We start from the raw sequence: 14,993 nt of genomic DNA, 5'->3' as shown, positions 1-14,993 counted from the left end.
TCAAGTCTTTATGATAAATTTATGTCTAAATAAACTCGGTGGTTCTGTTCGAGTGTTCTCAGAGGTGTTACATTGAACCAGGCACACAAATAAATGAGCTCTGTGTGTGACAAGTGGGATGATGAAGTAGGATGCTCAGCAAGAGCGTGCAGAGAAGGTCTGAGATGAACAGTGTCTGGGAGAAAGGCCTCTGGACAGAGGAAACCACAAGGGCACAGGTCCTGAGGTGGATGTCCGTGAGGACCAGCAAGGAAGTCGGCGGAGCCAGTGAAAGTGTCAGCGAATGAGGAAGTCCGAGTGCTAACGGGCGCTTTTGAAGTGCGGTAGGAGCACCAAACAGGGTCTCTGTGTGCATCTGTAGTGAAGGGGCTGCCATCTTTATTCTGAAGAAGATGGAGGCTATTGAAGGCTTCAGACTAAAAGTCCTGGAGGGAGAACAGTGGCTAACAGCACTTGTTCTTCCAGAGAACCCAAGTTCGATTCCCACCACCCATATCAGGTTGCTCACAGCCACCTGTAACTCCAGCCCCAAGACATCCAGCTCCCTCTTCTAGCCACATTAGTCACCTGTACATGTGACATATACTCAGACACATACACATGAATAAAAATAAAATTTAAAAGCAAAGTAGGTCCTGACTTGTGTATTATCATGTCCTTCTAATCGCTATGGGTCCAGACTTCTGGGGTCGGGGCAGTGCAGTACCAGGGAGGGTTATCACATTAACTGGAAAGAAGGTGCTTGGGCTAGGGAGACTTCAGATAGTCTGATGGGCAGGACATGGGTGATTGGGAAACAGGTGTTCCCAGGAACTCTGGGTGTACCTTGAACAGCTTGGAGGATGGGGAGGATGGCAGGAAATAGGGTGAGATTTTAAAGGAGGAATGGGGTGGGGCTGAGGAACCTACTGGATGTTCACATGACACCCTAGACATCAGGGCAGAGGTGGAGAACAGTTAAGGATGACCCCTGACCACCTCATGCAAATGCATGTACACATATGAGTGTACACATATGAGTGTACACAGACACGCACATGCAAATGCATGTACACATATGAGTGTACACAGACACACACACACACAAAGTTAACATTTGCTATATGGAGGTGTTGGCATGTGCTGATGGTGTCATGTGACTTGGCTACACTCTTCTGTTTTCCAGGCCTTTAATCCAGCAGGTGCAGGGCCGTATAGTGAGCTTGTCCATTGCCAGACACCTGCCTCTGCCCCCGACCCTGTATCCACGCTGTGTGTCCTGGAGGAGGAGCCCCTCGGTGCCCGCCTGGACCCGCCCTCCGTGTGCCTTGTGCTGAACTGGGAAGAGCCGTGCAGTAATGGATCGGAAATCGTCGCTTACAACCTCGATCTCGGAGACACTAGCATCACTGTGGGCAATACTACCACACACGTGATAAAGGACCTCCTTCCAGAAACTACATACCGGTGAGTGCAAAAAGCTTGTGTAAAAACCTGGTCCACAGTGTCAGTTCCAGGGCTGAAAATCCTTCCAGAGACTGCATACCGGTAAGTGTAAAAACCTAGCCCACAGTGTCATTCCAGGACTGAAAGTCCTTCCCAAGCTACTATGTCCCAGCCCTTCCTCTTTAACGTATTTGAAATATACTAATGAAATATTTAGTACTAAATGAAATATAGCTTAAAGCTCATATTCCTAGCTTCTGAGGGAGAATTTCACCTCACACATGAAATCACTTTCCCTTCCTATCCCCTTGGTTTTCCATTTTCCTTCATGTATTTTTTCTGTGATTCATCTGACTGCATACTCCATCCGCAACCACATTCCTGACAACCTTCAAGCCAGGCACCCCCATTCTGCTGCCTCCCCAGAGCACACGTCATAGAGTTCACTCGGAATTCCACAGTGGGACAGAGAAAAGTGACATCACGTACCTCATGTAACATCAGCTACCATGGGTAATCCCTTCTCCCTCTGAGTTCCTCATGCTGGGGGGAGAGACTTCCACTTGCCCACTCTCTCTCCTGCCTGGCCCTTCAGACTTTCAAAACACTTAGCACTCTCTCCAAGTCAACATAAGTCAGGTGAAGCCTCAAGTGCAGCCAGCAGGACATGTCACTGGGAGAGATCCAGAAAGCAAGTCTTGATAATCAAGTGTGGCCCAGCGGGGCTCCTGCTCTCAGACTCTGGATTGGCAGGTGGGGGATGCCGGCTCAGGCCAGGTCTCCTCTGTGTCCCCTTCCCCTGTAAGAAGAAGAAAACAGGATGATTCCCCAGGCAGGTATCTGGTAAGGACTAAATAAGTAAATAATTCCAATGCTTACAATTGAGCCAGGAGTAGCACAGTTAGTGTCCAACAATCTGGTCACGTCGAAATCCTCTTCCAACAAAACTCCTGCTTCCTGGGGGCTGGGATGGTGGAGGGGAGCAGCCGGACTGTGTATTTTCTGCACTGTTTTCTCATTCTCTAGTCTGAGTTTGTGAGCGCATGTGGATACACTTGTATGTATATGTGTGCATGTATGTGCATGTGTACATATCGTGTGTGTGTGTGTGTGTGTGTGTGTGTGTGTGTGTGTACACATGTATATGCATATGTGTGCATGCTTATAGAAACCAGAGGTATCTTTGAAGTTATTCTTCCTCGAGTGGTTCCACCTTGGTTTGTTTGGTTTTGGATGGTTTGTTTTTTGTTTGTTGTTTTGGTTTTAGTTTGATTTGGTTTATTTTGAGACTATGTAGTCCTGGCTGGCCTAGAACTCAATATGCAGACCTGCTGGCCTTGAATTCAGACATCTGCCTGCCTCTGCCTCCCAAGTGCTGGCTCCTCCCCACATCTGGGGCTGACTGCTTAGTCTCAGGTGGCTGGCCTGTAGTTGTAAGTTTTCTCTGGTCCCACCCAGCCCCATGGTCCCTCAGCTGCTTATAAAATAATCATTCAGAGGCTTAATATTAATTACCAACTGCATGGCCTATGGCCGACTTCTTGCTAGCTACCTCTATCATCTTAAATTACTGCTGGCATGTTGCTCCTTGGCTGGCATCTCCCCAGACTCCTCCTTGCCATAGGCCAAAGCAGCTTATTTATTAACAAATGGGAGCAACATATATTCACAGTGTACAGAAAGACATCCCCCAGCACTGGCCAGTGAGTCCAAGTCCACGCCCATCTCCACCTCCCCATGGCGGGATTATAAGACACAGCCATCACTTGCCTTTTTTTTACCTAAGTTCTGAGCCTCGAACTCAGTTCCTGATGCTGCAGGACAAGCCATGTGCTCGACTCTCCTTGTCATCCCAGAAGCTGAAGAAGGAGGTAGCTCGGCCGCTGTAAGGTCCAGATGCTCCGTCCTGGCGTTTCCGATCATCCATCTCTCATTTTCCCAATACCTCTTTTCTGCGTAATTCAAAAGCCTGTTTTGCTTTTCAGAACAGCAACAGCATTTTCCTTGTTTGTTTTATACGTGCTCACTGCTGAGCGCCCTCTTGGCCAGTGTGCCTGGCAGGTTTAGAGAGCACTTGAAGATCTCAGGGACACTTAAGTGACAGCTTTGGAGAACAGATGATCAGCAATGAAAGGAGCATTGCACGCACGGAAGTCCGTGGGTCACTGTAGCAACACTAATGGGCAGAGGTGGCACTAGTGAGGTCTGGGCTGTGGCTCAGAGTCCTTGCTTAGAATGTATGCAGCCACGGGTTCCATGCTTAACCCTTAGACACACACAAAAGTAGGACCTCGGGTCAGAAGTGGCAAAGGGGAATATGGCTGGTGAGGTGCTCAGCTGGTAAGGTGCTTGCCTCTGGAGTACATCTGGATACTGTATATAGAAGTCTAGTCAACACGTAGCTGTCCGATTCTACATTTCAGAAACAGTTATAGCAATTATAGTGAGCCCTGGCAATGACTGTTTCAGAACAAATCTAAGGGCTTAATTTTGGTCTGGCCAACTTTCCCTCACCTCTTTCTGTCCCATAAGTTGGTTAAAATACAGGCAAGATGATAGATGAGGTTTAGATAAAGAACTTGTGTTTTTATTTTTTATTGGTATTTTTATATGTGTCTTGCCTACATGTACGTCTGCACAATGTGCATGCAATGCCCACCAATCCGATGAAGTTTCAGACAGTTTTAACCCTCTATGTAGGTACTGAGACTAGAACCTGTGTCCTCTGGAAGAGCAGCCAGTGCTCTTAACCACCAAGCCATCTCTCCAGCCCCCTTTGTTTATTTGTGAGTACAGGAGTTACGTGTCATTCTCTCTAGACTGTGCATCTGTAGTGACCCCCTGGGACAGAGCACTGCCCAGTAAGGGTTTGCTGGCACAACCTGTATTGGAAATTGGGCTGGAATTAAAAAGCAATTGTTAAAAGTATTACATTTACGTTTAGAACTGTATCTGAAATTAAATTTGTGCTTTGGATTGAAGAGAAAAAATGGAAACAGATTTCCTTTGCACATGTCCTGCCAAGTAGAGTCACAGACCATAAGCAGAGAGCGGCTTGGGGTCACCTGGTGACACCCATCTTGTCCTGGACACAAACAGTTCCATGACAGGGCAGTGGTCCAGCTTCGGCTCGCCGGGCAGTTCAGCTCGCCTCTTGAACTTCATCAAAACCTGCTTAGATTAAAGCAGTGCTTCTCAGGAGTGCTGTCCAGGGTTAGCAGAAGACCAGGTCTCACCCCAGGCCTGGGAAATAAGTGATGTAACCCAGGCTCAGAAAAGTAAATACAGGAGGCTTCCGCTCAGGAGTGGATCTTAGCTTCTACAGCTTATATGGGAGTGAGTGGGTAGATGCCAGCACACTGGAAAGGGGAGAAACTACCCGTATGGGCAGGGACTAGAACACATAACAAAAGTCAAAGGGAAGATACTGGGGTTACGAAAGTTTGGATGCAGGAAGATGGACAAGCCAAGCAAGTGTTTCCTAGGGAAACGTGCTACTTTGCATGCAGAGAAAGGATGAGCTCGGCATGGTGGTACATGCCTTTCATCCCAGCACTCTAGAGTTGGAGACAAGTGGATCTCTCCGAGTTGGAGGTCAGCCTGGTCTACATAGCAAGTTCCAGGCCAGCCAAATAAATAAATCAATGAAGAGTGAAATAAAATGGTTGCTGAAGAAATGGCTCAGCAGTTATCAGTATATACTGTTGTTGCAGAGGACCCAAGTTCAGTTGCAGTACCCACATCAGGTGGCTCACATCAACCATCTGTCCTATGTAATTCAGCTTCAGTGGACCCAGTGCCCTCTTCTGGACTCTGCGGGCACCCACAGACATGTGGCATACACATAAGTTAACAAATAAATTACAACAGCAAAAGAATTTTAAGTAAAATTTAGGGCCAGCAATATGGCTCAGCAGGTAAAGGTGTCTGCTGCTAAGGCTGCTGACCTGAGCCTAACCCCAGAACTGACGTAGGGGAAGAAGGGAACCGACTCTGTAAATGGTTCTCTGATTTGTGCTGTGACATATTTGCGCATGCGCGCGCGCGCACACACACACACACACACACACACACACACACACACACACACACACACGAATTGATTAGGTAAAACATTGTCAGGAAGAGAGAACAATGCATCTTGGATGTGAAGCTTGGCCCTGAGGTGGAACACCATCATTTGCAGGCTGCCCGGTAAGTGGCATTATTGCCATTTTAGCCAGTACACCAAGGTGCACAGATCCCCGGCCTCAGGAAGGAGAGGCAGACTTGAAACTCCTTTCTTCATGTACGGACACTTTCCTGTTGTCCAACTCTTTATGCCAAACACAGCTTCAGGACTCGTGACTGGTTGTCAGTGGGCCATGGATAAAACTTGGTGGCAGTTATTAATAAGTCTGGGGTAGGACCTGGACTCTAGTTTAATTAGCCTTCCATGAGAAGCATGTTTAAGTGTGAAAACCTTTGCCCGGAAGTGTCAGTGCGTATGCAGGTTGAGAGGATAGGTGTCTGAGCCCCACTTCTGTGAACCGTTCCCTAGTGGGCCCCATCGGGGAGCCTCGTAATGGCAGCCACCTTTGTCCCACCGCCCTGGTCAGCCCACTCTTGCCTAGCATGACTTCCATGGCCTCTGACAGTCTGTCTCCTGGTGGCCTCTCTTTGCACAGCAGTGATCTGTCTTGCCTTGGTGGTGTTTGGGGCGATGCAGGGGACTGCAGCTGCCTCTCTCCATCCTGAACTGGTAGTGAGGTCCCCTAAGATCACAACCTCATTATATGTCTGACTCACACTGGGCTGCTGAACAACGAAAAATTAAAATAGGTTTGTTTGTTACGCTCACGTATGCCCATTTTTGCTAAGTAGAAGGGGGTGAAAATAGCGTTTATTGAGTTCTTACTATGTAATGAGCACCATGCTCACCGCTGAAAGTGAATCATAAAGCCCTTCCCCATAATGAGATGGGTGGTGTCTGTGGGAAGAGCCACGTTCTGAGTCATCGGCTGTGGCTGCAGTCCCTCGCTCGTGTCTCCCACCTGTGGAAGTAGCTGAAGCCCCTCATGCCTCTGCCGCCTCGGCTGTGAAATGGGGCTAAAGCTGCAGCCACCTAGCAGTGTTGCCCGTGTTAGACGAGGTCTCGGCTACCTTCTTGGTTTGACATATGCATACGATAGCCCACTGGCTGTTCATGGGTCAGGTCAGAAAGAAACGAGCCAGGAATCGGGCAGTAGCCATGTTCTAGGTTGGTTTGTGTGGAGGTGGGCTGGTGGAGTTGCTGCTGTCACTGAGGCATCCGGGCGTGGCCTAGGCTGGCCCAGCTTCCATTCAAGAGAGACCTGTCCAAACAACTTCTCTGAGTCCATTTTTCCTTACAAAAAGGAATGTTCTGTGTTTCCTCTGTTGTCTTTTCAGAAGATTCTCTCTAACCACAGTTGTCTTCTCTGTGTCTGGGTAGGCGGTAGGGCATAGCAAGCATCTTGTGAGAAGCCTAGCCTTGCTTCTGAGGTCCAAGCCACCTCCGGCTTCCCAGCCCTGACCACAGTCACCCTATCCCACACTCACATCATCATGAGGCCTGGGTGACTGATCCATTAAGGACAGTCACCTTCTCCTTGAAGGACAATTTGTTTTGAATGTCATTCTCCTTTTAATATAGTTACTATCGGAAGTTTGACCGTGTGAGTCGAAAGTACATTGTGGAAGGCTGTATGACCTTCTGAAGCAAGGAAATGCTTGGCATCTAGAAGAAAGATACTATAATAGTGGCTTTCCAATCCAGCCTAAAAGGCATGCTTCTTAATTTGACTTAATCAGTAATATTAGCATACTGATGAATATTATAGACTTGTGGAAAGTTAAAATGTTTCCCAGTAATCTGGCCAAGACACTGTTAGATCAGGATTACATCACTTTCCTAATTTGGAATATTCTGCTTCCCTTGTATTTCATTTTAATTACTCTAAATTTCAAAAACTGATCTAATGCACATTTATTGAAGATAAATCTGTAGGTCCTACCTGAGTTTCAGGGTTACTGTTACTTCAGCTAAAGAGGGAACTTCTCAGTTGAAGATTTGAAATAGATCTTACTAATTTAATAAAACTTAAAGCTCATTCCTCTAATTCTCCGAAGGGAATTCTTTGTGGTGTTAGCCAGTGTGTGGTGGTCACTGTTCTTCGCAGGAACTTAGAAATTGGGAGTTACTTCCCTGTCCCTACAACAGAGGAGCTGCATCGTCCTTCCCTGGCTCAGGCCACCTCTGCTCCCCGTGTACCACTGGAGAGAAAGACTGCTCGCTTCCTTTCATTAGCTCGCCGGCTCAGTTTCCACGCCGAGTGTTAGCTTGTCTTTAGGACTAATGTTCGCTCGATGCATCAGTGATGTGGAGAGTTGTTTTCATGACACACATGGCATCCTTGTAAAGGTGTGGGATAGTTGGAGTGTTCTGAAGTCGAGGTCGATGATTTCAGAATCAAATGCTGAATAAAGTGAAAAGAAACGTACTGCCACTTATTGGCAGAGAGCAGTCGGTGACCTGAATGTGTGGTTTAAATAAAAATTATCCTTTTATTGGCATCATAGCCATGTTAGGTCCAAATTTTGACAAGAAAATATGGAATGCAGGAAGATTCTGAGCCAAAGGGACCCAGTATACACCCATATCTGAGCACACTCCACATGTCGGTCAGCGTGAGCCACTGAACACAGCTGAGCACACCCCCGTGTCGGTCGGTGTGAGCCACTGAACACAGCTGAGCACACCCCCGTGTCGGTCAGTGTGAGCCACTGAACACAGCTGAGCACATTCCACATGTCGGTCGGTGTGAGCCACTGAACACAGCTGAGCACACCCCCCGTGTCGGTCGGTGTGAGCCACTGAACACAGCTGAGCACATTCCACATGTCGGTCGGTGTGAGCCACTGAACACAGCTGAGCACACCCCGTGTTGGTCGGTCAGTGTGAGCCACTGAACACAGCTGAGCACACCCCCGTGTCGGTCGGTGTGAGCCACTGAACACAGCTGAGCACACCCCCGTGTCGGTCGGTCGGTGTGAGCCACTGAACACAGCTGAGCACACCCCCGTGTCGGTCGGTCGGTGTGAGCCACTGAACACAGCTGAGCACACCCCCGTGTCGGTCGGTCGGTGTGAGCCACTGAACACAGCTGAGCACACCCCCGTGTCGGTCGGTCGGTGTGAGCCACTGAACACAGCTGAGCACACCCCCATGTCGGTCGGTCGGTGTGAGCCACTGAACACAGCTGAGCCACGGTTCTCTCCATTGTCAAAGAGACAAAGGTTCTGGCCTTGTGGTTAGAATGAGACGTGGCATCGTGATACGAAGTCTAGGCTTGTGCTGTTGTAGCCACTGTGTCAAGACCTCCATAAACTATCACTTTGGAGTTCACCAATGTGCTTTTGGCCACTTCAGATAATTTTCAGGTTGAATCAGACTGGAAGATATTGAAAATTAAGAAATATGCCCCATTTCCCTCATCTTAGTTAATCGTTAATCAGTTCATGGAACATGGTGCCATCGCCTTTTACTGATGAGGATACCATTGCTTAAAGGTGTTAGATGACTTCTCAGAGAAACCTGTTACCACAGAGTTCCTGCTGGTGCTGGTGACTGATGTCAGTGTCTTCAAGGGGAGAAGCATGCCCGGCTAAGGAGTCATGTGCCACCATGGTATTCTTGCTGGCACTGGTGGCTGATGGTGTGTTATACAAAAGGAAGATTAAATGCCAGCAAATAACCAGTTAGAGAGCATAGGCCGAGAGATGTGACGTACTCTAGAGCAGTGCTTCTCAGCCGTCCTGACGCTGCCACCCCTTGATACAGTTCCTCATGCTGGGTGACCCCCCAACCAGAAAATTAGTTTCGTTGTTACGTCGTAAGTGTAATGTTGCTACTGTTATGAATCGTAATGTAGATATCTGATATGCAGGGGATCTGATTTGTGATCTCTGTGAAAGGGCCATCTGGACCCTCCCCCAAAAGGGGTCACGACCCACAGGTTGAGAACCACTGCTATGGAGGCTTTGAGGAAGTAAGTGAATTCAATCAAACTATCTAAAACTTGACTTTTTAAAACCATTTCTATTCCTATAAATGATTCTCATCTCTTAGGTTTTGTCTCATTTCATCTTGTGTTGAGCACAGCAGAAGAGCAGCCCAAAGCAGCCCAATACCTTTTGTGTGCTGAGGACTGCTGGGCTGCACAAGTCACAAGAAAGGGTAAAGAGCTTCCTGGTGTACAGGGAGAGCTTGGCCCCAAGGACTGTGGGCCAGCAATTGCAGGAAACATCTTGGCCTGGGGGTGGAGATGTACCTGTCCTCAGCGAAAGGGAAGGAACGATGGCTTGGACACTGCAGAGACCTTCACATAAACCTTGTAGGCAAAAGTGCAGGCTGCGCATTGATGAAGAGCTAGCTAGACCTAATGCCTGCTTCTCTTTTCCTGAGAAGAGGGGGCGCATTGATGAAGAGCTAGCTAGGCCTAATGCCTGCTTCTCTTTTCCTGAGAAGAGGGGGCTCACCGTAGCTTCTCAGCATGGCGGCTTGCTTTGCAAGGGTTTCTCCTCCCTGGTTGCAAGAGCATTTATTGCCCTTCAGGCCTGGGTGTAGAGAAGGGACAGCCTCTAATACTGTGCAGCATTTGTAGGGCCCCTGTGAGAAGCAAAGGCAAGTTTTAGACTCTCAATGTTATTTTAGGTAACTTCTCCTTGTATAATAGAAATCCTTCATGATGGCTGGTGGCCTTTCTTTCTGTCATCTACTGGGGATAAGGATTTGCTCTACCTCAGACCTCACCTAGTTGCAGAAGTGATGAATAAAAGTGTTGTAAACTGCTTGCGTTTTCTCGAGTAAATGCCTAAGACCATAAATGTTTGATATATGTCTCTGGAGTAAACACCTAAGAGCATAAATGTTTGATATATGTTTGGATTTTTCAAGAAGCAATGTAGCTCATTGGTTTGTTCATGCATACATTTTATAGGCACACAAATGTACATGCATATATGTATAAACGTACAAATTTAGTGTATATACGTGTGTGTGTGTGTGTATATATATATATATATATATATATATATATATATATATAAAATAGTATAATAGTATCTTGGTGTTTTGATTCACATTTTTCAAATGACCGATGTGGAGCATTTCCTTGCTTATTATCAGCCTTATGTCCTCCTTGGTGTCTGTTCCAGATGTCAGTTTATTTTGTATTGTTTGGTGTTTTCTTCCTCCCTCCTCTCTCTCTCTCTCTCTCTCTCTCTCTCTCTCTCCCCCCCCATTACCGTGTGTGTGTGTGTGTGTGTGTGTGTGTGTGTGTGTGTGTGTGTGTGTGTGTTAGGGATGGGTGGACAGAGATTGAGAGGTTGGGAAGGCATGTGTGGTCCTGGGACTCTGCCTGAAGTACACCTTCCACCCTTCCTTTTGAGCTCTGAGGAGGTCACTGTATATTCTGAATATAAATTCTTTGTCAGATGTCCAGTGTGCTGTCTTCTCTCCCGGTCTAGCTCATCTCCATCCTCTTAACATGGAAAGGATTTTCATTTCAGTCAGACCCAGATTTTCCTTTCTCTCTCCCTCATCACACACATGCCTTTTGTGTCACAGATGAGAACTCTTTTCCAAGTTCTAGATAATTGCAATGTCTCCTGTGTCTTCTTCTAAAAGTTCCGTATTCTACATTTAGATCTTTGGCCAGTGTATCAGGTGTGAAGTTTAAGTTGATGTTTTATTTTTTTCTCTTGACATCCAATTGCTCCCGGAACCATTTACTGAGAAGACTGTCCTTCCTCCGTGGAGCTGCCTTCACACCTTTGCCAGAAAAATCAATTGGCCATATTTGTGTAGGTCTATTTCTGGAGCCTCTCCTCAGTTCCGTCGATCTGTGTGTCTCTCTCTTTACCACGCTGTCTTGACCACTGTAGCTCTACAGTGAGTCCTAAAGTCAGATGGTACTACTCTTCCACATTTACTCTGTCTTCCACATCTGTGGTGCCTAGTTAACTTCCTTTCCATGTAACTTTTAGAATTAGCTTGTCTTTATCTCCTTATGTATTTATTTATTTGGGGAGACAAGGCCTTACACTTGAGCCCAGGCTGGCCCTCAATCCTCCCGCTTCAGCTTCCCAGGTGCCAGGGTGGATTTTAACCACATTATAGGTCAATTCTAGGAAAGCGGACACTTTTGCTGTGACGCGTCCTGTCCATGACTACTCCAGGTCTGTCTGTTTGGGTGGTTCTCTATGATGTTTTCATTGGCATCCTGTGGATTCCATTTCTTTTTTCTCTAATTCCCTATACCTTTTGCTCTCAGTACTGGTTGGTATTCTTAACAAATGCCCCTGAATAGGAAGGTGAACACACCAGGCATCCATGCCAACCCTTGCTCCTGGTCTTAACGGCAAAGTATTTCCTCTCTCACAGCTGTCATGGTAGTTGTGGCCCTGTTTCTTAGATGTCCCTTTTCAGATCAAAGAGGCTCTCTTCTGTTTGCAGAGCATTTTGATTGCAAAGTTGGATTGTGTTAGATAATCTATCAGTTGATATGGTCATCTGTTTTTTCTTCTTTAGGCCATAAGCAAGATGGAATTGCTTAAGGTCTAGGAAATAGGGGAATAGAGAAAAGAGATTTACCACCCCATTCAGAGCCATACACATCCTGGGGACTGATCTTTCTCTGCAGCTCTTTCCACACAGAGGCCCACTTTTAAGCTTAGTTCAGCCCCCGGGATGAAAAAGGGGAGAAACGGAAAACTCTCTGTTGGTTTGTGAGAAGTCCAACTCTACTTCCTGACGTGTGCTAGCTGGTACTTAACTTTTCAGAGTCCTGAAGTAGCTGTGTCCTTTACCCAAGATGAATAAGAGGGGTGGAGTGTTGTGCTCTGTCTCATGTAGAAGAAACCTTTCTTTTCTAATAGTTACAGTTATTCTAGGCTGACTTATATACCCTCTACATTGGAAGAATTTGTCTCACATGTGATGTTTAAGTGGTACTTTGTATTTAAGTACAAGCAATAAAAGCTATAAGTGAGAACCGGGGCGGGAGTGGTGGTGCACGCCTTTTACCCCAGCACTGGGGAGCAGAAACAGGTAGATTTGTGTGAGTTTGAGGCCAACCTGGTTTATAGAGCAAGTTTTAGGACAGCTAAGGCTACACAAAGAAGCCCTGTTTGGAAAAAAAACAAGCAAAAGCTATTAAGTGAGAATTACATAAAAGTAATTAAATCATAGAAATATGTAAAAATGAACTGCTCCCTAAATATTTCTCCTTAGACTATATTATTTATTATAAATTCAAAACGCGTTTAAACATTGAAGTTTCTTGGGCTGTTAGCACTGCTCTTCTCTGTCAGCACAGTGGTTTTGAGTTCAGATTCCTATGAACTTAACAAGGAATCCAGGGAGAGAGCCCCACCGGATGGAGGGGTGGTAAGGAGTCATGAGGAAGCTAGAAGCCGTAGACCTGAGTGACTTCACGTGGGTGATGCTGTGAGACATGAGTTTGGTTAGCTGGAGAACTCCGTTAATAAAGCGGAACTGTAGTCAGTCCTTGTATTTATAGAAAACAAGAGGAGGGAAGAGTAGGAGCGGAGGAACGGAGAATCCTCCGCTCCGAGCATTAGGAGAGAAATGTCCCTGGAGGGGAGGGGGCAGGCCTCAGTAACACACCGTGCAAAGAGGTGTGCAGGGTGGGAGCACACCAGGCAAGTGTGGGCCGGTGACTTTGGAAAACTGTGGCTGAGCAGCAAATTGAGAAGCAGAAGAAAACGGGAAATAGGGATCGTATCCCACTGTGTAAGGTTTCATGTATACATTTTAACTCTATTAGATTTTAAATTCTGGCAGGATCTTTACCGCACACAGTAAGCATCCAGTTAAGAGCTCTGTATGACCTAAATGATACCCTGGTACTACCAGCAGGTGATCTCTTGGCTCTGGCTAAGGACTTGCAGAGTCATTGGTAAGGGGAGAGGCCAAAGGTCCTGTGGAAGGGTTATTGGGAATGTGTTCTCCTTTTAATGAATTCTTTATGTATAGTCTAATGCCAAAACTGGCTTTGAGCTAGAATATAAGAGCATGTCTGTAGGAGTCCTTCAGACAGCAGACTTGCTTTTTTCCAGTTAAAATCCTAAGGAATATTTGCTAATGCACTGTTTTGCTATGTTTAGAAACAGAGCATATAACTTCTCCTGAGCTGCCCAGGCTCTCTACTCAAGCTTTTCTTCCACAGCATCGCTTTAGGGAATTGCTTTAGTAAATGTTCCAGCAAATGTTTGTTTTGAATGAAGAAAATCCAACTTCCTAGACCTACATTGTCTTTTTTTTTCCCTCACCTCTAGGATCAGAATTCAGGCTGTCAATGAAATTGGAGTTGGACCATTTAGTCAGTTCATTAAAGCGAAAACCCGGCCATTACCGCCCTTGCCTCCTAGGCTCGAATGTGCTGCATCTGGTCCACAGAGCCTGAAGCTGAAGTGGGGAGACAGCAACTCCAAGATCCATGCTGCTGAGGACATGGTGTACACGCTGCAGCTGGAGGACAGGAACAAGAGGTGAGGCACAGCAAGTGCAGCCTGGTGCCCCCCAGCTTTGACACCCGTCTCCTGCTCATGCCTCCTTGTTTAAAGAAGGAAGTTGGGTGTTTGCCTCCTGCATTTTACCCAACATTGTGCCCTCTGTGCTCCCTCTGGAGTTCTTACGCATTTGAAAGACCCCAGACTCCCTACGTGACAATGGATGCATGTTTTCCCCTTTATAAAGCCAGATGATGGAGAGAAATTATTGAAGTAGAAATTTGTCAGATGCAAGTCCCCACTGTATAATAACATTATATTAGTCAGGAGTGCAGAGGAAAACGGGACCTGGGAGAAATGGTACCTCTTTAAATATTCAGTAACCATCAGGACAAACATGTTTACCAATCTGAAATTGCTGTGGGTGATATACAGATGGGAATGTACTCTCCAACTATGGGTGCTGTGATATCAAATTAACCAGAGCAAATAAGAGATTTGTTTTTTATAAGACTCCATGCCCAGAAGACACTTGGAGATGTTGAAATCAAATCCAGGCTTTCACATCGTGCTTACTTAACCTAACTTTATTTCCTCAGAAAATGGCCAATCAGAAGACAGGCAGCCAAATGGTATTTAGGAATAATTAGATGCTGAGCAGAAGTTAGTGGTGACAGAATATTCTGTTAGCAAAGGTTCTGATCAGAATCAGGTGAAAGGGAGGGTCATCGTAAAACCAAGGCAGTGGTGAACTACTAGGTGTGTCCAACTTGTTGACAATATGACATGATGTTAGTATACAAATGTGTTGGGCCGCACTGACAGCTACCGTGGAACATATGTGTGCTGCAGGTTGGAAGCACCTAGACTAGACAGAATGTTCCTGGAAGCATGAAACCAGTGCTACCCTGGGGGTTGCCTCTGTTGTATCCCTGTCTATGTTACCACATTCTGTTCCAGTACATGGGGTTTCTCCTCCCACACACACATTCTTGGCCCACTGCTCTACAGTCAGGAGGTGAGGACCCAGAGAA

The 14,993-nt window shown here is 46.5% G+C and overlaps 1 protein-coding gene across 6 annotated transcripts in view; it reads left to right on the top strand.

Annotated features, from left to right (window-relative positions):
- The window catches only part of Fndc3b (fibronectin type III domain containing 3B), a 300,773-nt gene that overhangs the window by 267,702 nt on the left and 18,078 nt on the right, over positions 1-14,993 (top strand). For all 6 annotated transcript variants that reach the window (XM_059265284.1, XM_059265285.1, XM_059265288.1 and 3 more), the window contains 2 exons: positions 1,166-1,446; positions 13,786-13,998. In XM_059265284.1, coding sequence (XP_059121267.1) covers positions 1,166-1,446; positions 13,786-13,998 — 494 coding nt within the window. The remainder of the gene's footprint in view (positions 1-1,165; positions 1,447-13,785; positions 13,999-14,993) is intronic.

Source organism: Peromyscus eremicus, chromosome 6 (assembly GCF_949786415.1).
Source record: "Peromyscus eremicus chromosome 6, PerEre_H2_v1, whole genome shotgun sequence".
In the NCBI taxonomy this organism is placed as follows: domain Eukaryota; kingdom Metazoa; phylum Chordata; class Mammalia; order Rodentia; family Cricetidae; genus Peromyscus; species Peromyscus eremicus.
The sequence above is the reverse complement of the archived record's forward strand: the minus strand, read 5'-3'. Positions and strand labels throughout refer to the sequence as shown.